Source organism: Tiliqua scincoides, chromosome 2 (assembly GCF_035046505.1).
Source record: "Tiliqua scincoides isolate rTilSci1 chromosome 2, rTilSci1.hap2, whole genome shotgun sequence".
In the NCBI taxonomy this organism is placed as follows: Eukaryota; Metazoa; Chordata; class Lepidosauria; order Squamata; family Scincidae; genus Tiliqua; species Tiliqua scincoides.
Window position 1 is genome coordinate 176,410,691 of NC_089822.1, and position 27,773 is coordinate 176,438,463.

At 42.0% G+C, this 27,773-nt stretch overlaps 1 protein-coding gene across 4 annotated transcripts in view; it reads left to right on the top strand.

Moving 5' to 3' along the window:
- FBXO38 (F-box protein 38) overlaps positions 1-27,773 on the top strand; it is a 40,415-nt gene that overhangs the window by 11,224 nt on the left and 1,418 nt on the right. For 3 of the 4 annotated variants that reach the window (XM_066614318.1, XM_066614320.1, XM_066614319.1), the window contains 15 exons: positions 1,181-1,318; positions 1,940-2,033; positions 2,620-2,750; positions 4,996-5,166; positions 6,612-6,754; positions 8,182-8,401; positions 9,535-9,654; positions 12,307-12,486; positions 16,457-17,155; positions 21,955-22,055; positions 22,825-22,927; positions 24,107-24,273; positions 25,702-25,847; positions 26,408-26,511; positions 27,258-27,371. In XM_066614318.1, the coding sequence (XP_066470415.1) occupies positions 1,181-1,318; positions 1,940-2,033; positions 2,620-2,750; positions 4,996-5,166; positions 6,612-6,754; positions 8,182-8,401; positions 9,535-9,654; positions 12,307-12,486; positions 16,457-17,155; positions 21,955-22,055; positions 22,825-22,927; positions 24,107-24,273; positions 25,702-25,847; positions 26,408-26,511; positions 27,258-27,371 (2,631 nt within the window). The remainder of the gene's footprint in view (positions 1-1,180; positions 1,319-1,939; positions 2,034-2,619; positions 2,751-4,995; positions 5,167-6,611; positions 6,755-8,181; positions 8,402-9,534; positions 9,655-12,306; positions 12,487-16,456; positions 17,156-21,954; positions 22,056-22,824; positions 22,928-24,106; positions 24,274-25,701; positions 25,848-26,407; positions 26,512-27,257; positions 27,372-27,773) is intronic. The other variant, XM_066614321.1, reaches the window with a different exon arrangement.

The following is a 27,773-nucleotide window of genomic DNA, read 5'->3' on the forward strand; positions in this document are numbered from 1 at the left end:
TGAGGCTACAGCCCTCCACACCTTCCTGGGAGTAGCCCAGGGACTACATGGGGCTTACTCTTGAACAGACCTGCGCGGGCTCCCACTCACCCGTCCTTGCGCTTGGCCTTGAGTAGGCTTCAAGGCTGCCATCCCAGGCACCCTTTCCTGGGAGTAAGCTTCATCTGCTGTAATGGAGCTTACTACTGAGTAGACACACAGGATGTCTCCTCTGCTGTGGAGGAAAAGCCTCTCCTTGCACTGAGTGGGGACCTGCTCAAGGAAAGGCGGGCTGCAAGGGCTTGCAATGGCTGAGGAGGAGGGCAGCCCAGGATTGGCTGGTGATCAGCCAGTGAAGGGCCCTGAGCCATTCCAACAGAAAAAGCCAGGAGCCTGCTGGATGCTGATTGGCTGAGCCTGCTGGAGAGTTGGGGAAGGGAAAAACAGGGAGCTGAAGCCTGCAGAGCAGGCAAAATTGAAAAGGGAAACCAATGCGGTGCAGGTGGGGGTGAAGGGAGAGGAGGGCACTGAGCTCAGGGGGCGGAGGGAAGCAGCCTGCCCTCCCAACACAGGTGCCTCCTGTTAACCCCTTTGCCACTTTCACCTGGAGGAGCCACAGCAGACAGCTGAAAGAGCCGCATGCGGCTCTAGAGCCGCAGGTTGCCGACCCCTGGTCTATCTGTTCAAAGTATCACCGGAAGTAACTGGTGATGATGTAATGTGGTGATGATGTCATTGCCAGTTACTTCTGGGTTGGGAGGTCAGATGTAACGTGATGAATACAAGTAAATTGGCTCAGGGTGGATGGAGGTCTTTTTCAAGTGTGGAAAAGCCTGCTTTGGAGCTCTGCCTGCTGAACTGAACTTCCTGCCACTGTTGTTACATCACAGTCCTGGTCTCGCTGCCGGTTGATAGGTGTCCAGGGGTCCTGCAAGTATCACCAGACACCACCTCAAGCACCACTGATGGTACCCATATTACTGGTTGAGAAACGCTGTCCTGTAGTACTTCTGCAGGAAGTACTAAAGACATTTTGAAATATATGTTAAAAATGTTTGACAATTTTTCCACAGGAATGTGGATATAGTACTTGAAATGTTACCTAGTTGATGGCACAATAATGGTATAGATTCTGCTGCATCATAACATCTCTGCTCTGCCTACATGAATTCTGACTGTTGGAATATTCTTTCTTCTGTAGGACCCACAAACTCGTTGAAGTATGTCCCCTTGGTCACAGGCTTAGCTTCTGCTCGAAACCTAGAACATCTGGAATTAGTTCGAGTTCCCTTCCTTGGAGGTCTTATCCAACATGTTGTAGAAGACAGCTGGAGATCTGGTATGGAATTGAAAATCATATATAGTTTGCAAAAATAAATTGTTCTATTTTAGTTCTTCACATACTGTCTTATAAACATGAATATTCCCAGTAGTTAACACCCAAGAAGTGAGATTTAGAGTGTGCCCAGAGTGTTATTGCTTGCATACAGATAATAATTAAATTTAGTTTTCTCTCTGATTTTAAACAGGTATTTTCCTTTTTAAGTCCCGAATGTGTTACTTTGGCCAGGAGTAGTTCCCTGAAGACCCTGGCATGTATATCCTTTATGTACTCTGATGCACAAATAACCCTGGTCTTTTGCTCCTCTCTTTCCCCACCTCCCTCCACACATGGAAAGTTTTGTGTGAATCAGAACTTACATTTATATGTTATCAGATCCATCCATTCATTGAAAAATTGGATGGGGAGAGTCTACTCATGTCTCAAAGTAATGTCCAGATGTAATGCTACATTTAAGGTACTTGAGTCCTTTTCATTTTCAGTGTGTCTTGGGACACAGAAGTAGATTGTTGTCGAAAATCAGGGGCCCTGCCTTGTGCAAGCAGAAGTGTTTTCATTCATATTAGGTTCCTTTGGCTCCAAGGCATGGTTTTTATATTATTATTCCCTGTCCAACAGGGGGCTTCAGAAATTTGCACACTATAGTTCTGGGAGCTTGCAAGAATGCTCTGGAAGTGGACCTTGGCTACCTCATCATAACTGCTGCCCGAAGGTATTTGCATTGTATGAGCGGTTCTCTCCTTTGCATTTTCTTTGTTGGTGAATCACTCTTATGATCTTCTCTGCTATCCTACTAATTCTGCCTATTCTGCCACACTTGTCATCTGTGTAACAAAAGTGCTAGTGGCTTCTGCCTTTCCATTGGACCATTTCAGCGACGTGGAGAGGGGGGATGTGCTGCATGGGTAATAGCCTATCCTCCATATCTACTTTACCCAGGCTTCACGCACTGGAGAGGACACTCTGTTCCAGAACACTATTCAGAGTGCGATACCATAGTCTTCCGAGACTGAAGGATGCCAACAAGTGGCTCACCAAAAGAAAAACTTGTGTCAGCGTGTTTGCAGCTTACCACATTATGCAATTGCAAAAATATTCTTTTGAGAATTTGTCGCGCTCCTATCTATTAGACTTCCATGTGGTGTAATAAATTTATTGCTTATTTGTTACAAAGTATCTAACACTAATATGTTATGTATTTTATATATATAATTTTATATAATTATGGTATATAATTTCATATACCAGAAAAGTTTTGATCATGTAAGCGTCTCATGCCACATCTTATAATTTTTCAGGTTGCATGAAGTACGAATTCAACCTTCCCTAACCAAAGATGGCGTATTCTCTGCATTAAAGATGGCAGAATTAGAATTTCCACTATTTGAAACACTTCACCTTGGATACGTTGATGAGTTTTTGCTGCAGTGTATGAAAATATTTGAGTTTTGTTTTTGTTACCTATCAGCTGTCAGTATAGACCTGGATTTTATTGTAACTGTATATTTCAAAGCCTTGGAGCCAAACTAAGTATGCATTAAGAGGTGTGCTTCATCTGAAAGTCTCTTTTTCATAAAATAGAAAAAAAGGATGGAAATACTGATTCTGATCAGGACTGGAGCATGCGGGGGGGGGGGGAGAAAGGATATTTAGTTTTTTTGCTCTATACTGTTTTCCCACTGAAAATCCCTTCCAGCACTTCTGTTTGCCCCCAGATCAACTATTTGTAGCAACTGGCAACATTGGATGGGCAGTTTTCAGGAGCGAAAACAGTGTGAGCCGAAAGAATTAATCTGCCCCATCACAGCTCCAATCAGCATCACGTTCCCCCATGGCTGTTTTTTTTTCCTCTTTTTGTGAAAAAGAAAGCACTTCTAATAGGAAGTACACCTCTTAACATGTTCCCACAAACATTAATTTGAAAAAGCAGATGTGCTGATAGTTTTGTGAAATGCACAAGTAGCCCCCCATCTCCCTTGATCCTTTGAGATCAGTGTACGCGCGCGCGCACACACACACACACACACACACACACACACACACACACACACACAGAGTTGAAAACCCATACTGCCTTCTTCAATATACCCTCAAAAGCAGGAACTTTATGCCCCATAGGAATATACAGTGGGACACTATGGCTACTACTAAGACCTTGTGTTGAAGGTGAGAGAGAGAGAGAGAGACAGAGAGGCATTGTAGCACCAACCAGTCTCTCTGAGAATGTCACAGATAGGATTGCATTATGAGGAGGGCATGTGGACTTGCCAGCTCATCCCCTTGATGTTGATGACCTAAACTTTTGGAGATGTTTGACATTGGTGCTTTAGTTGGTGTAGGTTTGTTGGCATGTCATTACAACTCCATGTCATTATTCTCCCATCTTTGGTTCTGCAACCTGTTATGCCCATTAGACTTTTAAAGATTGAACACAACTAGACATGGCAACAGAACAATTTAGGTTGTGACAACTCCTTACAAAGCAGGGAGCTCACATGGGAACTGGGGGAGGAACAAAATGTAAAGTGCAATGTGGGCTGGAGAGTTTACCTTAGTGTTTCTCAGTGTTTGTCCTTCACCATACCACTTCACACGGTCTACCTATTGGAAGTAACCACCAGAAGAAACTAGTGATGATGTAATCACCATTTACTTCCAAATTGGGAGACCACATGTGATGCAACAAACACTGGTGAGAGGCTCAGGGTGGATGGGAGGGCTTTTTTGAGCGCATGAAAAGTGCGCACTGGAGCTCTGCCTGCTGAGCCAAGCCTCCTACCACTGTTCATTATGTTGTGTTGCTGGTGTTGCTGTCAGGTGGCAGGGGTCTGGAGGTCCTGCGAGTACCACCAGATACCATCTCAAATACTACCAGTGGTATGAGTACTCCTGGTTGAGAAACACTGCCTACACCAATTTTTAAAGCAACGTTTCTCCCAGCCTGCTTTACTTCCAGTCTTGGTGATCTGGAAGTAGAGAAAATGGCTAAAACAAAGTGATTAGGAAACTAAACAATGGACAGGGGAGGAGCATCTAGTTTTTCCTTCCTTTCCACGTGTGTTGTACTTCAAATCAGTCCATTACAGTATATGAATTCAGCTGCAGACCCAGTCCTGCATATGAATGAATAGTTGATGCATCTGGTTTGGGCACTTAAAAGAATATGCACTCCTTTCTAGAACAGTGCTAGCATAGTGGAATTGGCATTTCTGGTAGATAAGGTCAGTCATTTAATATAATAAAGGTAATTACTTTTTCATACCAGTGTAGGTTGGAGTGAGGTTTTTTCACTTTCAGCACAGTTTGGGCTTTTTCTTTAAAGCAGTGGTTCCCAAACTCACTAGGGTCACTTCGATTCTGCAGCCTTTTCTTCCTGGCTCAGCCGAGCACTGCCATCTTGAGTCTTGTGAAATCCAAGACAGCAGTGCCTGGGAGAACAGGTAGGAGGGGCCACTGGTAACATCCTATGCGCCCCATGAGTATGCTGTGAAGCCTAAGGCGCCACTACGCACACTTTGGGAACTCCTGCTTTAAAGGCATCACTTTACCAGCTTTGCCATTTCCGATCTTTGGGACCATCAGATAAACTGCAGTTCCATTTAACTGGCTACATGAAATAATTGTAAAGAACTTTGGAAAGAGCAGGCTGCTAAAATCCTTGTGCTTATATCCAGGTAAAATGATCAATGCAGATCTAGTGAAGTATGGCTTGGCTGATGTGGTTGAAAACCCAGGGATCATCACAGACATTGGAATGAAAGCGGTGAATGAAGTCTTTTCCTCCATTAAATACCTTGTCATATACAACTGCCCTCATCTTCACAATCCAAGCAGCTGGATTACAGGTATTGTGCCCACAAAAATACACCTAGTAAAATATGTCAAATTCTCTCAACAAGTTGATTGTAGTCCTTTTCTTCATAATTAGATTGATCAATGCTAGTGTGGTTATCTTTATTATCACTATGCTTCCATTATTGAATATAATATTTTAGCCTCTATGACTGTCCTAAAAATGTAACTTTCATCCTGATTTGTGGATTTAATATTATAAAGGTTTGATTTTTCCATATTCATATCCATAATCCCTTACAACAGAGATTAATAGTCTATTAATAATAGTATTAGCAAACAGCAAATAATAGTTATTATCAAATAACCATATGAAGGAATTTCTTCTCTCATATGAACCTGCCCTTTTGTTAAGAACTTTGTCAGAGACAAAGCCGCTCATGCCTTTGGAGATTTGGTGGGTGGTGACCAGCAATATGGTCTTTTCTGACATTGTAACACAGACTCACCCTCCCTCAAGGTGTGTGGTACTCTCTCTCCTATCCTTTCAACAACAGCTCAAAATCATTTTGTTTTCTCAAACCCTTGGTGATCCTGTTTGATTATTTCCTCATTGATTTACTGCTGTTTTTAATTATATGTACTTTGTTTAGTAATTTGTAAAAATGGTTTATATCTGGCAAACAGTTTTGGGGACCTATTGAAGGAAAATGGGATACAAACTAAAGGAAGTTGTGCAGATCAGGGATGTTTTGATCATAAAAGAAATTAATATGAGAGAACCTTTGTCATTGACCAAAACGGCACTTAGCTTCTGGGTTTCAGTATGTCCAAGATTATTGCCTTGGAATTTGGCTGTACCTATTTCTGCTAGAATGAAGTGAAAAGAATATAAAATCTTTTGAGTCCTGGGACCAAACTGCACTTTAAGTTAAACTTGAAGTCTGGCCCTCTGTATGTGTGTGAACATGCATGTGCATTTAACTTAAGTAGCAGTACACGGATGTGATCAGAGTGGACTTCTGCGTGCAGAGAAAGGGTGTTTAATTATTTCTCCTAGTGTCTCAATTCTGACAAAAATTCTCCCTTGAAGGTGCTGCTAGCCTCAGGAAGGAAGTTACAGCTCTCCCAAGGCAAGTAGCAGGTTAGGGTGGGGAGCACACATTTTCATTGAGACCACTGCCCCAATGGATAAACACCCTCTTGTTATGTATTGCAGTTCCAGTCTTGATTCTTTCCGTGCCCACAACTGCTGAGTTCTATGTAACATGTAGTTTAGTCCCAAATGGCCTGGATTCAGGCTGAAAAACCAGCACTGAAAAGTTTCATAAAGAGTGGATGCATAAGAATAACTGGGAAGTACAACAGTGGAGAAAAAAAAATCGTTGAAGTGGTTTAGGAAGGCTAAAGAGTTTTTGAGGTTTGAAAGGTGCTAGTCAAGTGGAAGATAACATTAGGTAAGAAATTCTATAGTAAGCCGATTTTTCTTTTTCCATAGATCACTCAAGATGGACTCGGCTATTTGATCTCACCTTGGTGAGATGCCATGCAATAAAGCTAGACTCTTTTAGTCAGTTTATTGAGTTACTACCAAGCCTGGAGTTTATCTCTCTGGACCAGATGTTCCGGGAACCTCCTAAAGTAATTTTTTTTAAAGAACTTGCTTTGTGTGAGTGTGAGATTGAAAGAGAAAATGTCTTTAGGCAATGTGAAATAAACCAGACCTATGTTGGAATACACTTTTAAATTTTAATTAATTGAATAGCCCTGCTGCTAATTGGCTATAAGTATTCACATTAGTTAAATAGATCTCTGACTGGTTTGGGAACACAGTAACATGGTGATATAAAATTCTGCAAATTATAATAGTCCTGTTGGGTAAAGTGCTGTTTATTAGGTTGTTCTGTCTGAAACGATGATGCATCATTGACATGATGTTCCCTATTTGCTTTTCATTTGATTTCATGCTTAAAAAATAATTAATTATGCTAGCTAATCTCCTACCATATTAACCAAGTGTGAACAGTAGAGGAAGGCTATCAGAAACCAGAGAGCCATGACGTTTGCAGCTTTCTTTGAATACCCTGAGTAATAATGTCCCATATTTCTGTGAATCTGTCTGCCTTGTCGTCCTGAACTGCTTTATGCGATGGGCAGGAGAGATACTGTCTGAAAGCTGAGAAGAAGAGAAAGATAATAGTGTGTTTCGGGGACCTATAACCTTTCATCCATAAGAGAGCCTATCCCTAAAAAAGTTTCTTCCTTTCTTGGAACTGCATAGGGATAAGTGCTTCCACCTCTTGCTTTAGGGAGACATCTGTGCCTTTGTGTCATCAGAAACCTCTACTCCAGTCCTCAGCCTTACCTCAAGTTGTTATATATGCCTAGCAATCAGCACGTTAGGGAAAAGGGCAAAGACGGCCTTCATTAACAGGCTGTGAAATAAAGGATCAAGAATGAACATGAGCATTCAGAGGTGAGCAACAACCATCACAACTACTGTCTAGAAACACAACTGAGTGATAGTATAGGATTTGGGAAGCAGGGACAGTAGCAGTGGTCCATAGGGCCAGAGAGGGGAACCAAGGGAAAGGAAAACCTGCTAGGAAGGAAGGTTAGGACTGGCAGTGTCCCAGAATTTCTCTCTCTCAGCTTTATAACCATCTTTTTCATGAATGTTCCCACCATTTTGTGGGCATTTCATTTGCATGCATACCATGTATTTACCCAAATTTAGCAGAAGCTTTTAATACTTTGGAGTGCTCAAAGTATGCTGACTGATAATACTTTCCCATTGTGGCTGTAAAGTTTGGACTTAGAAGAATTGTATTAGTGGCTTTGCTCATGGAAGAGCTTGATCTTTTCAGTGAGAAGCTTTGCAGTAGCCATGCAGATATCGGAACAAAGCTCACTTAGAGGTCAGACATCTTGCATGTAATTACAGAAGTACCTGGCAGTGTGGAATTCCCCACCTCCCATCTCTCCTTATTGGTAATATACTGATAAGAACTCTGTTTTGTTTTGGACTTTCAAGAGAGTTACCACTGATAACCTTTCATGTGTTTCAGGGATGTGCTCGTGTAGGTCTGAGTGCCGGCACAGGAATTGGTGTTTCCTCTGCTTTGGTCAGCAATCAAAACTCCAATAATGAAAATGACAACAATAATAACCACCAGAATAATAATGCCAATATGCACCATAACAACCACCCCCAGCCAAATGACCAGAATGAGGAGAATGAGTTGCGGCAGGAGGAACAGGCCGATGAGCAGCAGATTGCAGCTGAGGGTAAATGCAAGGAACGGTTTGGCTCAGTTGTTCTTCATAACCTGATAATTTAATAATGATTGATAAACATACACCCCTGTGTGTCATCGCTCCCAATTGACAAAGTTAGGGCCCGGTCCTAGCAAGCCTCTGTGCTATCTGTGTTTGCTACAATAAGAAAATTTAAAACAAGCACATTATCTTTTATTGACGTCATCAGTGTTGCCACTGGCATTATAGCCACCATAACTATTCTGGTGCTGCAAAGCAAAGTATTAGTATTGCCAAGGCTGTAGTCCTGTACACACCCAACCTGGAAGTAAGGGCCTGATCCAGTGCTGAGGCAATGCTGGCAGCCACTGCCTAGCCCCAGCAACCATTCTTGCAAAAGCGCATTCCTCATAAGGCACTCCTGTGCTGGTGATAAGCCTGCCAGGCCAGCACTGCAGCAGGTCCGGTGGGAGGTCCTGGTGCTGCTGCCACCCACCAGCGGGGAGGCTTTTCAATGTGGGGGAAGGTGGGCCAGAGGGAGGATCAGGCCCAGGAGGGGGGCAGGGACGGCAGCAGATTCTGCCGCTGAATTCTTTGCCCCCTCCCTGGCTGGAAGACCCGACATGGGCCTTCTCGGTTCTGCGCAAGCTAAATAGCTGGTGCAGCTCCAAGGAGACCCATTGTCACTAACTGTGTTCTACCCGGAGTAAGGGAGTAAACATTTCCTTACCCCGAGAAGTCTCCTCCACAGCCCCATAGGATGCAATGGCAGCTGTTTCTGCACTGCTGCTCCTATGGGCGCCGCTGGGGCTTAGAGCCAGGCTGCCTGTCTCCTTGAAGCTTACTTATGAGTAGACATGCCTAGGATTGTACTTTAAGTTTGTCTTTCTGTTTTTGGTTTCACAGACAGATTTCTTTTGAATCCCATGATACTTGTAAAGGGCAAAGCTCTTATTAAAAGCTATAGAAATAGATCAAAGTGCCTTTCTGATTATTTTGAGAGCTGCTTTGTTATGCTCTCCTCAACAAAGACTGATGTTCTTCCCATAGTTGGAGCTGTTTGAAGACTTTCTACGGTTGCAGTGCAGTTATGTGTGAAAAGCTTCTGCCTGCTTATGGAGAGAAATGTACTTATTTGTGTTTCCTGGGTCATTTCTTTGCAGCACTGAATGACATGGAGGAAGTGGCCCAGGATGATGTGGTGGCTGTGGCAGAGAGCCATAGCGAAGCTTCTGCAGCTAGTCAGGCACTTCTTCCCATGGAGATTGATGAAGAACAAGCAGGTGACTCTTTTCAGGATCCCTCCTCTTCTCTGTGCAGGTTTTATCCATTCCCTGAGAACTTAGCTGTGGGGTTCGCCTCCCTCCCCCACAAGTTATGTATAAATAGCATTGATTTAGAATAAATAAAATGAACTGTTCTGGAGCTGCAAAATCAATAGACTTTAAATACCAATGGGACAACTTGTCGTTAATAACTTTTGTGTTGCTTATTCATGTGTTCAAAGTATGTGCTTGGGTGTTCAGAGAGTTTCACATACATTATCTTAGTATTTATTACAATAGTTTGTGAAGTAGACCAGTATATTGTCTCCATATTGCAGGTGTGGAGGTTGGGAGTGGTTTGCCTAAGACCATTTAGTGAGTTCTTGGCTGAGGTGAGATTTGAATCATAGATTTCCAAGCATGCTCTTAGCTACTGTGCTGTACTGGCCTTATTCTGATTGCAGAGGCTTCCTCTGCCCATTTTAAGTTTGCTATAGAGATAATGGCAGTTCTCTGATCTTTTAATGTTCATATTAATTATATAATGCATAGCTTATGAGATAGGATTTTCATCTACTCTTCGTTTTCCTTGAATGTATGTAGCCATTGTATCTTTTAACAATTCAGTTTTCACTCTTGGACACTTTCAGTAGAATAGCAGAACTGACGCTGCTTAATTGTACCTCCTATCCTTGGTTCAGCCCATTGCTTTGCAGTGCATTAAATTAGTCATAGAAATCAGAACCTTTATTGGTGTAAGTACACACAACATCACAAAACCATAGAAATAAACAACAAAAAGAAAAAGAATTGATTAACAGAGTGAGCAAGTTCCATGCCTTTGACTACTGTTCCTCACTAGGTGTTTTAAGAAAATCTCCATATTCTCCACTGTGATAGAATCATTTACTGACAGAACATTCCTCAGTATCTCACAGTCCGGGCTACTGTTCCACTTGATCAACAAGGAGGTGAAAAATTTCTTAGGAAGAGTCGAATAGAATGGGCAATGCAGGATCATATGAGGGAGTGACTCCACTCCACCCAACTCACAGGAACAACATTAACACCAGGGTGTCAATCTCAATGCTGATCAACCTGATTTTCTTTACAAAATCTGTAGATCCTGATGGGGCTATCATGTTCACTAGGAAGTCGCTAAAGAAGGCTATCCTGGTTCGAGTTATAATACACTCTTATCCATAATTTTGCTACTTTTAACCACGCCCTCAGCTTAATCAGGAATTGTCCCACTTCTAGGCATAAAGTGACATAGGAGACACATCTCAGTAACCCTAAGATTTTTCCTAAGAAGGAAGCCTGAATCTGTTCTAGAGAGTGGTTCATTGCACTAACGCAAATATCAGTGTGCAGCACTGAATGTGGAAGAAACATGGAAGCCAGGTGACATTCGAGAGCAATCTCTATGCTACTGTAAATGGCCTCAAAACTGTAACACTTGCCAGTTCCTTGACAAAAAAAAATATATAACCTTATTGAAAACCACTAAGAAAATAGCTAACAAGCAATGAAAACCACTAAGAGAATAGCAAACAACCATTGAAAACCGCTAAGAGAATAGCAAACAAGCACCAAGTACATGACATTGTTTGTTATCATCTTACTATTTACCTAACACAAGAGCATGGGGAGAAGTAAGCCAAGGATATAGAGTGGGATCTAATTTGTATTTCTGGCCAGAATGTACAGGTGCTTGTCAATAGAATATATGTAGGAAATGAGCTCTTCAGCTGCAAGAAATTATCTTCAACTGTTTAATGCAAAAAACATATTGCAGATTCGATTTGTCATCCCCATTTCATACTACTGAGATATGTTGGAGTATTTCTGGTGTGAAAAATATCAAATTCTTACGTCACCCTGATGTTTCAGTTAGGTAAAACTCTGGATCTGAACAGGCGACTTTGAGCATACTTCAAATTTTGTTAAAATGTTCCACTTTTATTTAAATTGAGTCCAGACCATCTTCCTTTGCTTTGCCCTGTTGCTTACAGTTTGCTCTCAGGTTTTCCTTCCTATCTGATTGTCTTTACCTTGTTGTGAGTCTTGTACAGTTACTTCTGTAGTCACATGGTGCCCTATATAGGAATGGTTGATCAACCCTTTATAGGGACCTTTCAGCCCACCTCCAGCACCCCTACTGCTGTGAGATACCTTGTGTTTTTAATTTTATCTGTGCAAAATATGTTTATACTGACTGCAAATACAAAGCACCTTCCCTTAGCACAAATTGGCAGTTGGGTGAACTAATGTGTTTGGTTAGGGCAGGCTGTGCATCTGAGAAGTGGAATAGCAAATACTTGCCAAATTGATGAGGGAGGAAAACGATGATGATAAGGAAAAAGGAATCAGTAAATCAAGGGGTGAAAGTGTCAAAAAAATCCAAATCAAGGTACAGTAGTTTATTCACTATGTTTTGTTGCTCCCTGTTCCCTTGTGTTATGCCTTGTTGGTGTTTGAGTGGAGCTAGAAGATGAACAAGTGGTATGAATTGCAGAAGCTCCTCCAATATGTGTGACAACAGACTATGCAAAACGCAGCTGGTTTGGATGCATGCTTAGAATCTAATGGAGGTTCAGTGAAGGTAAATTAGATCATCACGTCTCTGCCAAATATAATAATCTGTTCTTGGTACCTTTTCATTGTCAGGGCCCAGTGGCCTTCAGCCAAATGTAAAACTGGCACCTATTACTGTCCATGACTCTGACAGTGAGGATGAAGATGAGAATGTGGCTGCCTCAAGATCCTGTATTACAAACAGCATTGCTCAAAGTTACTCAGATGGAGAGGAGAGAGTCAGAGATCCAGTGGAAATCCGGGAGCCCTCAGGTGAGAGTTTTTGCTTCTCCATCTGCATACTAAAAACAGTTGTCTTTGTTTTGCTGTGAAGCACCTATTGCATAATTAAAAGCTTTCTATGGAGTGTTGCTAACAGCAGCTGTGGTTCACTGGTAGGTAGTTTTCTCTCATGTCTGTTCTTTTCCATACTTCTTTAGGCCCTTTACTGTTTTGTTAATCATTCTCTCAGGATGCCTGCTTACATTACAGTCGTTGGCACTAAACACAACTTTTGTTTGGCAGTGGCTCCACCATAATGTGAGTTTCAAAATCAGACCTAGCAGTCTTCTTGTTCATAATTGTTGAATGACCTTTTCGTGTGTTCAAGTGCAAATATTTAGTTTTGTTACTGATTTTAAGTCCTATCTTAATGGAATTTGTTGTTGCAATTAATGGTCTTTCATATATATTTTCCTCTTATCATGTAGAGGGCAAATATAGTCCTGAAATCTGCTAGATTCTAACAAAATCTTGCATATTCTGTGCTTTGTTTGATCATCCTGTCAAGAATGGCAGTAGAATGTAGTTTGATCGCATCTCTATATTCCTGTAAAACTGTCTTTCCTTTCATTCACAAAATATTAAATGAATTGTGGATTAACTTCATAGTTATACATCACTGTGACTGCAGTGTTAAGTTAAACTCCATACTGTTACATGTTTTGTTGTGACTTACAAAGTCAGACAATTCAAAACTTATTTTCTAAATTGATGATCTGATGGGTGCATCACTTTCACCTGCAGAATTCTGATTATTGTAATTAGCTGTTTTCTTTTTATTACTTCATTTGTTCTGTCCAACATGACGGAACCCAAACTGGATTTTTACAGTTATTCTTGTTCATTCTCTTTGGTAATTTGACTTATACTAAGCGAGACTATGAGGAACGCATGGCCAGCAACATTAAGGGGAATAATAAAAGCTTCTTCAAATATGTTAGAAGCAGGAAACCCGCCAGAGAAGCGGTTGGCCCTCTGGATGGTGAGGGAGGGAAAGGGGAGATAAAAGGAGACTTAGAGATGGCAGAGAAATTAAATGAGTTCTTTGCATCTGTCTTCACGGCAGAAGACCTCGGGCAGATACCGCTGCCCGAACGGCCCCTCCTAACCGAGGAGTTAAGACAGATAGAGGTTAAAAGAGAAGATGTTTCAGACCTCATTGATAAATTAAAGATCAATAAGTCACCGGGCCCTGATGGCATACACCCAAGGGTTATTAAGGAATTGAAGAATGAAGTTGCAGATCTCTTGACTAAGGTATGCAACTTGTCCCTCAAAACGGCCACGGTGCCAGAAGATTGGAGGATAGCAAATGTCACGCCTATTTTTAAAAAGGGAAAGAGGGGGGACCCGGGAAACTATAGGCCGGTCAGCCTAACATCCATACCGGGTAAGATGGTGGAATGCCTCATCAAAGATAGGATCTCAAAACACATAGACGAACAGGCCTTGCTGAGGGAGAGTCAGCATGGCTTCTGTAAGGGTAAGTCTTGCCTCACGAACCTTATAGAATTCTTTGAAAAGGTCAACAGGCATGTGGATGCGGGAGAACCCGTGGACATTATATATCTGGACTTTCAGAAGGCGTTTGACACGGTCCCTCACCAAAGGCTACTGAAAAAACTCCACAGTCAGGGAATTAGAGGACAGGTCCTCTCGTGGATTGAGAACTGGTTGGAGGCCAGGAAGCAGAGAGTGGGTGTCAATGGGCAATTTTCACAATGGAGAGAGGTGAAAAGCGGTGTGCCCCAAGGATCTGTCCTGGGACCGGTGCTTTTCAACCTCTTCATAAATGACCTGGAGACAGGGTTGAGCAGTGAAGTGGCTAAGTTTGCAGACGACACCAAACTTTTCCGAGTGGTAAAGACCAGAAGTGATTGTGAGGAGCTCCAGAAGGATCTCTCCAGACTGGCAGAATGGGCAGCAAAATGGCAGATGCGCTTCAATGTCAGTAAGTGTAAAGTCATGCACATTGGGGCAAAAAATCAAAACTTTAGATATAGGCTGATGGGTTCTGAGCTGTCTGTGACAGATCAGGAGAGAGATCTTGGGGTGGTGGTGGACAGGTCGATGAAAGTGTCGACCCAATGTGCGGTGGCAGTGAAGAAGGCCAATTCTATGCTTGGGATCATTAGGAAGGGTATTGAGAACAAAACGGCTAGTATTATAATGCCGTTGTACAAACCGATGGTAAGGCCACACCTGGAGTATTGTGTCCAGTTCTGGTCGCCGCATCTCAAAAAAGACATAGTGGAAATGGAAAAGGTGCAAAAGAGAGCGACTAAGATGATTACGGGGCTGGGGCACTTTCCTGATGAGGAAAGGCTACGGCGTTTGGGCCTCTTCAGCCTAGAAAAGAGACGCTTGAGGGGGGACATGATTGAGACATACAAAATTATGCAGGGGATGGACAGAGTGGATAGGGAGATGCTCTTTACACTCTCACATAATACCAGAACCAGGGGACATCCACTAAAATTGAGTGTTGGGCGGGTTAGGACAGACAAAAGAAAATATTTCTTTACTCAGCGCGTGGTCGGTCTGTGGAACTCCTTGCCACAGGATGTAGTGCTGGCGTCTAGCCTAGACGCCTTTAAAAGGGGATTGGACGAGTTTCTGGAGGAAAAATCCATTATGGGGTACAAGCCATGATGTGTATGCGCAACCTCCTGATTTTAGGAATGGGTTAAGTCAGAATGCCAGATGTAGGGGAGGGCACCAGGATGAGGTCTCTTGTTATCTGGTGTGCTCCCTGGGGCATTTGGTGGGCCGCTGTGAGATACAGGAAGCTGGACTAGATGGGCCTATGGCCTGATCCAGTGGGGCTGTTCTTGTGTTCTTGTGTTCTTATGCTTCAAGTCTGCAAATACGTCTTGACATGACTGTTTTTAGTGTTCCTTTTTAATTCTTTATGAGATCTAACACCTGGAGGTGCCATTACCTTTCCATTGGGACTTGACTTTTCACTTAGTCAATTCACGGTAATTAACCCTCTGGGTTTATTACTATTTCTGATGAATCTGGTCTGCCGCCTTTATGTTTTTTGCTATTAAGTTATATCTCCTCATGAGTCTTTTTAATGCATGTAACTGCTATTTCTGCGATTTCCACCTTCTTATGCTACATCACTTGTTTCTCAGGATGTTTGCATTTAGCATTAGCATGAGTCTTAGCATTAGCCCTTAAAATAAGCGTCTGTCAGTATTCTTTTTTTTATATTACAATAATTGTGTACTTAGCTTTTCTATCCCCAAAATGTGAGGAAAGAGAAAAGTTTCTGTAGGTATTTTAGATGCTACACAGTCAAATGCCTTAATGTGTCAATATAAACATATGGGTGAGTGCATCAGAGATGATGGAGTCTATTAAAATCTGTTTTTTACCACTTGTATCAAGAAATGTCTTTGAGAATTAAAGTTCTCATTAAACAAATACAGGGTTTATATTCTTAAGCTGGTGTTGGTTGTTCAACAGGGAGATTCTGTAAGAAAATATCAAGTATGCCTACTGATGAACCTCTTAAGCTACTTGACATTTTACGGTACTAGTTATGTGCAGAACATCCTGAGAAATTTCACTAATGGAAACTTGTTTGGCTATTTTAGGAAATTCTCTGATGATTCTCTGATTCCTTGGGAGGAATCCTGAAATTCACTTTGAATTTCACAGCCACCTGTTTTTAGACAGATAGGTTCCACAAGACTTTGTTGTTTTTGCTACTACTTACTTAATGTGGCTACTGCTTTGGAGGCTCAGGGCATGAGACAGTGGAAGTGAAGTCACTTCACATTGCTGCACAATGACTTATCTCCACCCGGTACCTGTTTCAGTGATAGTCCTTTTTGGTATCCTATGGAGCTACTCAATAGCTCCATTGTGTGTTGAGAACTGTTAATATTGTGTTTTGTATGGTTTTACATTATCTCAAAGTGTTCTTTCCTTTTCTCCCACACTGTTGCAGCTGTGAGTGGTAAAGGCAAAGCTCCGCTGAGGAAGAGGTGCAATGCTAATCGGGTGAAACTGTTTCTCTCTGAGGAGAGCAGCTGTGAAAAAGGCTGTCAAGTCACCAGTGAGCAAATAAAAGCAGATATGAAAGCAGCCAGTGACGTGACGACAGAGAGAAATAAAAACAAAGACTGTTACCCAGGGTGTGGTGGTGGTTCAGGAACTCCAGAGACTGCAGGCACTGCTGCTTCACAAAGCCCTGATGGTGCAAGGATAAATAACTCTAGTGAGACCCCCTCTACAACTGCAGAGGATTCTGGGAAATGTGTTTGCAAAAGTGAAGTTTCCAGTGAGGGGGACAATGAGGAGAGCTCTTTGTGCTCCAGGTGTTCATGCTATGTATCCCAGAGCCATCAAAGGAGGACTAGTGGTGTCTTGGATGGTGAATGTCCTTCAACTAGTGGAGCTTGTGGTATGAATGGGCCCAGTGTGGCAGGGGCAGAATTCTCCCTGAGAACATTACCAAACTGTGGTTCTCCTGGAGAGACCAGTAATGAAAGGACTAACGAGCGGGTGTCTGTGACTGCTGATGAGGAACAGAGCTCTAGTTCACAGCAAGGGACATATGAAATGGAGTATAATGAAGACTACCCCCGCAGACCTTTAACAAGAGCCAGAAGCAGACTTTCCCATGTGCCTCTGGTGTCTCAGTCAGGTATGGTTGTATTTATATAGTTTTCATTTCACATTAAGCCAATGAATTTACAGGGGGAAGGACAGACGTATTACAGTAATGGTACATGGTACAAAAGTACAAAAGTTTTCCCTGGACTGGTCACAGCATGACACCAAAAGTTGTTGCAGCAGAAGTATCTCTATGCATTGGTATCCTGATCTTTGTGAATAACATGAGACACCTGAAAGGCTCATCCATTCTAAATCACAATCTAGGTGATCATAAACAAACATGCCCTTCTGTTCTCACCTCTGTGCATCAGGATGATGCTGAAAGCTTTTGGCTTTGAATTCAGCTCCCTATCACAGTGTTTCTCAAACTGTGGGCTGGATGGAACCCACTAGGTGGGTTGTGAGCCAATTTCAGGTGGGTCCCCATTTTTTTCAATGTTTTATTTTTAATATATTAGACTTGATTCTACCATGGTATGTGACTGCATTTGGGGAAATGTTACAGACCTGTACTTTTAACAAGCTACTATGTATATGCCTTTAACAATGATAGTCAATGGGACTTACACCTGGGTAAATGTGGGTAGGATTGTAGCCTAGGATTGTGAAAAATTTTCCTGCTTGATGATGTCACTTCCAGTCATGACATCACTTCCGATGGGTTCTGACAGTGGGTCCTGGTGCTAAATGTGTGAGAACCATTGCTATTGTGTCTGAACTTGGGGAACTATAGTTGCTTAAAACCAGAATCAGACTATTCTCAGTTTTGTGTGTTTTTTTAAAGAAACAAAGTCCCTTTGCTAAATGTGCTAATCATGTGAGAAACACATGTGCTAAATGTGTGCGAACCACTGGTATGGCATATCTCAGAGCTCTAGTAAGTGTCAGTTCCCTGTAGGTATGTGGACCCTGGGAAATATTAATTGGATATAAATCTGTGAACGAAAAGAATACACTGGCGCTGATATTGAACTTTGTTAGTTGAGTCCTCCTTGCACTGTCCAGCTAATTTACAAAATTCTAAATGATGCTTTAGCTTTGCTGGAGACTGTGTACCTAGACAGACAGACAGACAGACACATAGAGTGTGGGCCAAATGTAGATATACAATATGATTCAGACCGTTAGTTGCAATTCTTTGAGATAATGCGTAGACAAATTTCTCACCAACCTGACACCTTGATATGATAATCTTGTCACAGAATTCTAACCAACGATCTGAATTGTACTGTATACCTACTTTTGGCCACCCCATATATTAATATAATCTGGCTTTGCAAGGCAGAACTAATTCATTTTATTGTAGAAATGTAACATGTACTCATTTTTTCCATTTCTATTTCACCTTTCAGTCACAGGAATACCAAGGCTGCTTACAAACTTTAAAAACAATAAAACAGCATAAAATCTACAGGGAAGTAACACCACAGTGTAAAAGCATATTTTTTCCTGGACTGGTCACAGCATGACACCAAAATCTAATAGCCTAGTTTTCAGGTGGTGTTCGAAGACAGGGAAGCCGCATCTCTCTGGGCAAGATATTCTAGAGATATGTGGCCTGTGCCAAAAAGGCCCTGCTTCTGGTTAATGCCAGTGGCACCTCTGAGATCAAAGGATCCACAAGCACAGCATTTGTGGCCAACCTGAAGACTGAGCAAATTCATATGGGAAAAGGACTTTAAAATCCTTGAATGGGAAATGCTACTCACAACAGTACTGTGCTTCTCCTTCAGTTATTATTGAGTCCACATTGCTTCCTTTGTCTTAGTTTTGTTGAGCATTTTCACATTCTAAATTGTGTTCTGTGCCTGGATCAGTTGCATATCTGTTGGATGAAATAGGGCACTGATTTCCAGACGATTCCATGACAACAACTCTCCATTATTCATCTTGCATTAGGGACTGTGCCACATGACTCTACCACGCAGTATACATACGTTCCTGCTCAACAAAGTCCCCTAATCTCTGGAAAATGTTGTGTGGAACTTATTTACTATATTTATTTATTAGATTTATACTCTGCCTTTTTCCCCAAAGGGCACCCAAGGCAGCTAACAATCAACAGATTAAAAAGTATGCTACAATACAAACTTGCCTTTCTTGTTGTACTGCACATATTAAGCTAATATAATTGTGAACAATATTGAGCCCAGTATTTTGTTTTTGTGGTCTTCTAAGAGCACTCTGCAGTAATGGGAGAATATTCAGGATGCTGCAGATGGATGCCTGTAAGCTGAATATATTATTACTTTAGGCTAAGTCACATAGCTTCTTTTGAACAGTCTCAGGTTGTTTTTTTTGTTTTGTTTTTAATAAATTAGGTTTCATACTTACCTCTCTGAGATAAGTGGGATTTAGTTCCTGATAAATGTGCTTAAAATTGCAGTCCTAGGATGGTAATTTCAAAACTTATATTAAAAGGGCCAGCCTGTGGAACTATTAATCAAGAAGTAAAATCACTTCTACTTTATTGTTACCAACATGCCGTTGTAAACCCCTGTGGCTCTTACCTTCCACTCTGGAACTGGTATCCTAAATGGCTGTATTTTCTCTAGTACTTTCTAAGAAACTAGTCAGGCTATTCTTTTGGGACTGTGTTACCAGTGCATTTCAACATGTGTAACATGCACACACAGGGGAAAACCATTTCATGTACAGGGATCCTGTGTAGTACCTAATGGCTCAGCTCAGTAGTTCAGTGCAGAAGGAAGAAGGAGGTGAGGGTGAAAGGTGCAAGAAAACAAACCATATTGTGGGACTAATTTAACAGTATTAGAGAAGGGGAATCGAATATTCACACACTTACATAATTTACTCCCGCAAATGAGGAAAATCACTAGCACTAAGTTTGGCGGCACATGAGACAGACAGTGAGAGATAGTGGAGAATTTGTGGATCTGTGGCATGGCTGCACCAAAGATCAGGTTTTCCGATCCATATTTCTGTGTAGGAAGTGATGTACTGCAGGCTCTGCAGAGCAAGGGTTCCAAGTAAATCTCCTCATCAAAAGTGTGGCTTAAAGGTAGAAAGAGGACTTTGAAGCTATCCCCCCAAACTAGGTAGTAGTTGGTTTAAGGAGTAGCAGAGCAAGAGAACTGGATCTGCTTTCCTAGGGAGGAGGGACAGGCTGCAAGGTGGCTGCAAAAGTTGGCTATCCAGCCTGTGATGGTACAGTGGCTTTGGTTGTGCTTAGGGAGAGAAGTGGGAATAAAAAGTGAAAATACAAATCAAATACCAAATAAGTAGGGGTTACCAATCTTGCAAGCGTGGCATGGTGGTGCTTGGATTGTGGCTGTAGTGATGGTGAATTTGCACAGCACCAGCAGGTCAAACACACAACAGACAGTCAGCAAGGCAGAATGATGGCAAAGAATGAAAAGGGACTGGTGACTGAGGTTTTTGTTATCACTCATAGAATCCTATGCGAGTCTTTGTAAAGTGAACTCCTGAAGGGATCTTTGTTAGTTAATTATCCTTGATGGGTGCCGCTTTTATCTTTGCTGAGGAAGCAGTAGCTAGCCCAGGAGGGCTATTGTATTTTTAATGTGTCTCCTTGACTGTGTTTAGCCATGGATTTTGTGGTGACAGATTGGAGATCTTTTGTTGAGCTAATCACTTGTTTTCCTGGATTAGGAAGCTTCTAGGACAGGGATCTCCAAACCCCGGCCCAGGGGCCAGATGCGGCCCGCAGTAAGCCTCTTTCCGGCCCGCGGCCAACCTCTTGTTCCCTGAAAGCCTCTGGCCCACTCAACTGAATATGACCAGAACTGTCCTCTGATTGTGTCTGTAGGGTATTCTGAGGGCCAGAGAGGTTGAATGAATGAGTCTCAGTGAGGCTCAGTGAGGCTCAATGAACCTCAGTGAGGTTGAATGAATGAATTCATTTATTCACTCATCTAAGTTCCATCTCTAATTTATTTATTTAAATTTCATATTTGGTCTGGTCTAGAGGGTAGAGCCTCCGTTTGCCTGAAGATAACATCTGCAGGTCACCAGTTCGAGGCCACCAGCACCGTGAATGGTGAGACCTTGAAGCAGCTGACAAGCTGAGCCGAGTTATTCCACCTGCTCTTTCGTGTGAGCCAAGAAGCGTCTTGGCTGCCCTCCATGTGAGAGATGAAGGAGCTGCTTGTCAGCTTGTGTGGGAGGAAATCGGAGGCCAGAATGTGAGACTAGATCAAAAAGATCCATCTGAAATGTTGTAGTTCTTGAAAGATAGAACCTCTCTTTGAGTGTAAAAATCCCTACAGGGATTTAGAACAGCCTGCCCATGTAAACCGCCTTGAATAAAGTCTGAGGAGAAATCTGACGACCAAGAAAAGCGGTATATAAATACATGTGTATATATATATATATACATTTTTTTTCCGGCCCTCAACACCACGCCAGATATTTGATGTGGCCCTCTGGCGAAAAAGTTTGGAGACCTCTGTTCTAGGAGATGGCTTTTGTCAGAAGGTAAAATGTGTTGCTGCGTCAGCAAGCACATGAGAACTTTTCACTCATGAGAACTTTGAAGCAGGTCAGGCTCCATTGAAACCAGCCTGAGAGAGTCCTGGGGAGAGGTTGATTGCTTTTGATGATCAAAAATGTGAACTTCCTCTAGGCTTGTGGTCCTCACACCTGTTGCCATCAGTCCTGTTTTCTGACAGCATGTTACTGGCTGGGACCATGCTGTTCTGTCAGGTGCCCAGCACCATGTAGACATACCCACATGTGTATTCCCTGCACACAAATAAAAAGGTTATTGAGTGATATTGTTACAGTTATGTGTGGATGGGAAACTTAACTTTCTTTCTCTCTCTCCCCCTCTCTCCCCCCCCCAAGAAGCTACCAAGCCAAAGCCCAGGCATTCAGTGAAGCGAAAAAGAACAGCCGACAAGTCCACTAGCACCAGCGATCCTGTGATTGAGGATGACCACATCCAGGTGAGGGCTTTTAGAGCTTCCTTTTCTATACATAAGAAACATAAGAACAGCCCCACTGGATCAGGCCATAGGCCCATCTAGTGAGGCTTCCTGTATCTCACAGTGGCCCACCAAATGCCCCAGGGAGCACACCAGATAACAAGAGACCTGCATCCTGGTGCCCTCCCTTGCATTGGCATTCTGACATAGCCCATTTCTAAAATCAGGAGGTTGCACATACACATCATGGCTTGTAACCCATAATGGATTTTTCCTCCAGAAACTTGTCCAATCCCCTTTTAAAGGCATCCAGGCCAGATGCCGTCACCATATCCTGTGGCAAGGAGTTCCACAGACTGACCACACACTGACTAAAGAAATATTTTCTTTTGTCTGTCCTAACCCTCCCAACACTCAATTTTAGTGGATGTCCCCTGGTTCTGGTGTTATGTGAGAGTGTAAAGAGCATCTCCCTATCCACTTTATCCTTCCCATGCATAATTTTTTATGTCTCAATTATGTGGCCCCTCAGGCATCTCTTTTCTAGGCTGAAGAGGCCCAAACACTGTAGCCTTTCCTCATAAGGAAGGTATATACAATTAGCTGTAACTTTTAGAAGGACACTGTCAACCTGGAAAATGACTTTCACCCCTATCATTTGCAGTATTGGAGAATAAACCTTCTCACAGGGCATTTGTTACCTAGATTCCAGTGGTTTTTTTTAAGTCATTTGTGTGTGTATCTGTGTATTTCATGTAGCTGTATTTAATTTTAAAACTAAATTCCCTAGATTCTGACACTGAAATCAAAAAACCTCGTTGGGATCACCTTGACAAACTGCGGCATAACAGATCTGGTGTTGAAAGACTGCCCTAAGATGATGTTCATTCATGGTATGTATGCTTGACAGACTTTGGTAGTTTTTATAACTTGTCTTTCTTGACTACTTGGCACATTCCTCCTCCTAGCTAGGTGCACCACAGGGTTTCTTGGTTAATACCCTGAACACCTGCAGATGGAAATGAAGGCTGCACTAGTGAATGCTAATACTTCACCTTCAGGCCTAGCTGGAGTTGTTTCTCTGAGGCAGAATAATGTAGAAGCGTTGGAGTTTCCAGTGCACTCAAAAGAAGATTCCATGGCCACTTGCTGTTTCCAGCCTTCCCTATGCTTATGAACGCTTTCTTTTTGCTGGGCCATCAGAAGTTAAGAGGGGATAGAACACAGCCATTTTGAGCAAAGCAGCAATGGGCATAGAAAAGACAAGACGGCAATGAAGACTTAAGGCATGCTAAAGTGGACTGATGGGCAGCCCAATCCTAATCTGCCCATACACTGCTGGAATTAGCAGTCTGGATTTACAGCTGTCACAAATGTGACATGCCATCAGGAGCAACTGGGCTACTGCTGCAAGTGGTAGCCATGGCCTGCCAGCAGACCCTCCACGCCCTCAACTCTAGTAAATCAGTGTGAGGTGGGGAGTTGGAGGAATAGGGAGTGGAACAAGGGCTGGAAGACAGGGCAGAATGGGGGGTGGAATGGGCTGGAAGAGGGCAGTATCAGCTGTAGTGATATCAGCGGCAGATACTAGTGCCGATATCCTAGCCACCTTCTTGAATCCATTCAGACCTGTGCTAGTGAAATCACTGGCATATGTAGACTTGTTCCAATTCCAGAGGCTTACCCAGAGGAGACCTCCTGGGCACCCCCTCTCCCACAGGATGCAGTGTGCAATCTGCTGATGGGACTGCATCTACAGGGGCAGGATCCTTCAAGGGAGGGGCCTAATTCTGAAAATGTTTTTGCTTTTTAACAACACGTTGCTTCCTAATTTTAATTTTCTCAAAGCAAGAAAATGTGAATTAAGTCACAAAATACTGTTCTTGAAGCATTTTGTAAATGGTGAGATGGACTGGAAATCTGACAGCGCTTGGCTCTCTTCAGTGCTGTGGTGTCAGCCAGCATTTTGTAATGGGAAAAGCACATGTTGGGTGTACGTGAGTAAATCCAAACTTAAATCTTCTCTCATATATATATATATTGCTGACGTACTGTTTTTTTGTAATTTGTAGCTACTAGATGTCGTGTACTGAAGCACTTAAAAGTAGAGAACGCGCCAATTGTCAATCGATTTGACTATGCCCAATGTAAGAAATTAAATATGGATCAAGTACTGGATCAGATATTGCGGATGCCACCAGAGAGAAACCGAATCATTTACCTTCGTCCAATGCAGCAGGTATCCAGATAGAGCTCATGTAACCGAAATGAAGCTGCTTATATTTGTTCACTTCTGCTTGCTGCCACTTTTTTTTCCCCACTTGAAAAAAAAAAGTATGAAGTTAAGACTGACTTTCCAAACCAGTGCTCTTTGTTTGCTAACTGCAGGCATTTCGATAGGTTTTTTTTTTTTTTTTGCCTCATACCTCAAGAGAGGCAAAAAAAAAAAAACTATGTATATGCGTTTAGGGATCGGCAGCAGGAGTATTTTAAGCTTTTTCTTTGGTTTTTTCCTTCATACCAAAGCTGGACTGAGTCCAGGGTCAGATACTTTCCTTTTGAAGTTAATTAGAGGCCCTATGATGGTCCTGCTTATAACTGTAATCCGGTGCAGTGTAAAGATATTCATAGTACTGGTATTTATTAATCATGTTGTATCATAATGGCATCAAGAAGGGATTCAGTTCTTTGAGACACTTGCTTTCCCAAACACCTATATGTTGTATGGGGAGGACAGCCACTTATCTGGCAGGACGCCTTGAAGAGTTAAGCTGTGTAACTCAGACTTGCTGAAATGATCAAACTGCTACTGCTTCTGATGACAATTCAGTTGTTCAATTCTGGTCCACATGGCAGCTTTCCAAATAGAGTAACAACCACTAAAACATTAAAATATCAGAAAGAACAGCAGAAAAGTCAAGAACATGTTAGAGCAGTGTTTCTCAAACTGTGGGCCGGGACTCACTAGGTGGGTCACAAGCCAGTTTCAGGTGGATCCCCATTCATTTTAATATTTTATTTTTATGCTAAATATTTTATTTTTGTTTTATTTTTATGCTACCATGATATATGACTGCATTTGGGGAAATGTTACAGGCCTGTAACAAGATACTATGTATATTCTTTTAACAATGATAGTAAATAAGAACTTACCTCTGGATATGATTGCAGCCTAGGATTGTTAAAAAAATTTCCTGCTTGATAACATCACTTCCGGTAATGACAGCTATTCCAGTGGGTCCTGAGAGATTCTCATTCTAAAAAGTGGGTCCCGGTGCTAAACGAGTGAGAGCCACTGTGTTAGAGGTTACCACAGACTCTGAATACAAATGGAGAGTAACATTGGGGGGGGGGATGAATGTAGCTTAGGCCTGAGTGTTTCTTTAAACTATTTTTTTTTTGTTATTCCTGAATTTTTCATGCCTGTTTTAGAAGTGGTGGCAGAGCTTTGTTGAAAAACTTGTACAGAAACTTCATCATGTACATGGCCCTGAAATTTTTAAGTGTGTTCATACTGCTTCATCTTTCACTATTTTCTCCAAAGGTATTCAGAGTATGGCACATTTTGCCAGCATACTTGGAGGCATAGTCAGATGTAGCCTATGGATTATATGGAAATGCTTTGTTTTCCTCTCAGTTACAAGCCATATTATGACTTTTTTCACAGGTTGATACACTGACTCTTGAACAAAAGATCTTTAGCGGCCCTTATCCATACCATATATGTATAATTCATGAGTTCAGTAATCCTCCAAATGTTCGCAACAAGGTGCGCATTCGTAGCTGGATGGACACGATAGCCAACATTAATCAGTAAGTTTCTCAATAGATCTGTAATGGATTAGATCAATAAATAAATATGTAGATCAAAGGGGTCTTCTGATGCTAGGCGCAAAAATAAGTTTGACTGAATTTAGTGGAACTCATTTCCACATTTAGGACTAAGACATTTGTTGGTCTATCAAATCAGCCAAATTTATAGTAATGCATTAATATGTTACTCTGTGCCTTTTTAACCAGGTCTCTGTCAATAGGAAATAGTCTGTTCTGCTACCCTGATCTGTGCTAAGTTATTTTCTGTGTTGGTTCAGAGTGATACTGAGATCATTTTATAGCTTGCTTTTGAGATTTCTGTTTCAATCCTTATGGTTTCAACCTTCTTGCCTCATACACTGATGCTCAGTGAATCTCTATCTTGTCTGAATCTCAGTGAGTCAGTGGTGTCTTCTCACCTGTATTGGGCCTTTCTTGTGAGTGAGGGGAGTGAAAGTTGAATCCAAGTCCACCGAATTTTGCCTTGTAGTCTATAATTACAGTGTGACTTTATTTTTCTAATCTCCTGTTTTTGTACATGGTTCCTTTTTGTCCTTCAGAGAGCTTATTAAATACGAGTTCTTCCCTGAAGCAACGCGAACAGAAGATGATCTGAAGAAATATACAAAGTATCCTTGGGGGAGAGATATTTATACTCTAGAAGGTGAGCACTGTGGAGAGCTCCAAACAGCTGTGTATATATTTCCTTAGAAAATGGTTTGTTTTTCGAAGTGTAAGTTGTAAATGCAAGAAGTAAAATAAATGTAACTTGGAGCTATAGAGTTAGAAGTAGACCAGCATGAAAATGTAGGCAGCCTTTCTCTGCTTACTCAGATGCACAATTTATGTAGAAGAGATATTTTTGTTTAGTTGCAGAAGTAATCCAGCAATTGTTTATATAGTATAAAACCTAATGAAAAATTGAGTTGTGGTGGGACTTTTCTTTTTGAGAACTTTTCTTTTTAAGAACTGATTGGAGAACTTTGGCTTGCACAGGTTTGGAGTGTTTTGACTTCCTAAGGAAGTTCTCCTTTCCATTGTGCGGGTATTGGACAAGAGGTGAGGTGTCGGCATGTGAAGGGGGATTGCTGGTCCCAATCTCTGCAGGTACCTCCATGCATGAGAGGTCATGCCTACATAGTACAGGTCACAGAAATGCAGACTACAAATTTCACAATTAGAGTCTCCTTGCACATCTAATGTGCGGAGGCTGAGCATGTACAGAGGGCAGGGCCAGGGCTGCCGCCCCCCCCCCAATGTATCTCATCTGTGATCAAACAGCTGCACAGTGCTTTGGTTTCTGTTTACTTTGGCTTGTTTACTAAAGCTCATAATGAAGTTGGAGAAGAACTGCAGCTAAAAAAGAAGGTAAAGTATGTCTTATTTTCTCTGTGGCTGCTTGTATTGTAGGTGTTGTGGATGGGGCTCCCTACTCCATGATTACTGATTTCCCTTGGTTGAGATCACTCAGAACTGCAGAGCCGAATGGCTATGCAAGATATGATTTTGAGGATGATGAAAAAAGTAAGTAGATGTAATACATTTCTTTGTGTCAAATATTTATAAGTTTTGTCACTATCCAAAGGCAAATGAAGCTCTGTTAGTCAAAGATATAGTCCAGTTTCAGTGAAATGAATGGTCGGTATATAGGGGAACTCCTTTACCTATGTGTTGCTCCCTGATAATTAAGATCCAGTAGGGAGGACTTGCTCTGTGTTCCCATAATTAGGCAGGTTTGTTTTGCCAGGACATGGGGCAGATCATTCCCTGTAGTTACATGCAGTCTCTAGAATGCCCTCCCTCGTAAGGTGCATAGGACTTTTCAACATCAGATTAAGAACTTTTTGTTTAGAAAGGCATTTCCTGCTTGGTGACTTTATTTTCATTGTTATCATTTGGCTACTGAATTGGTGATTTTTATATGTT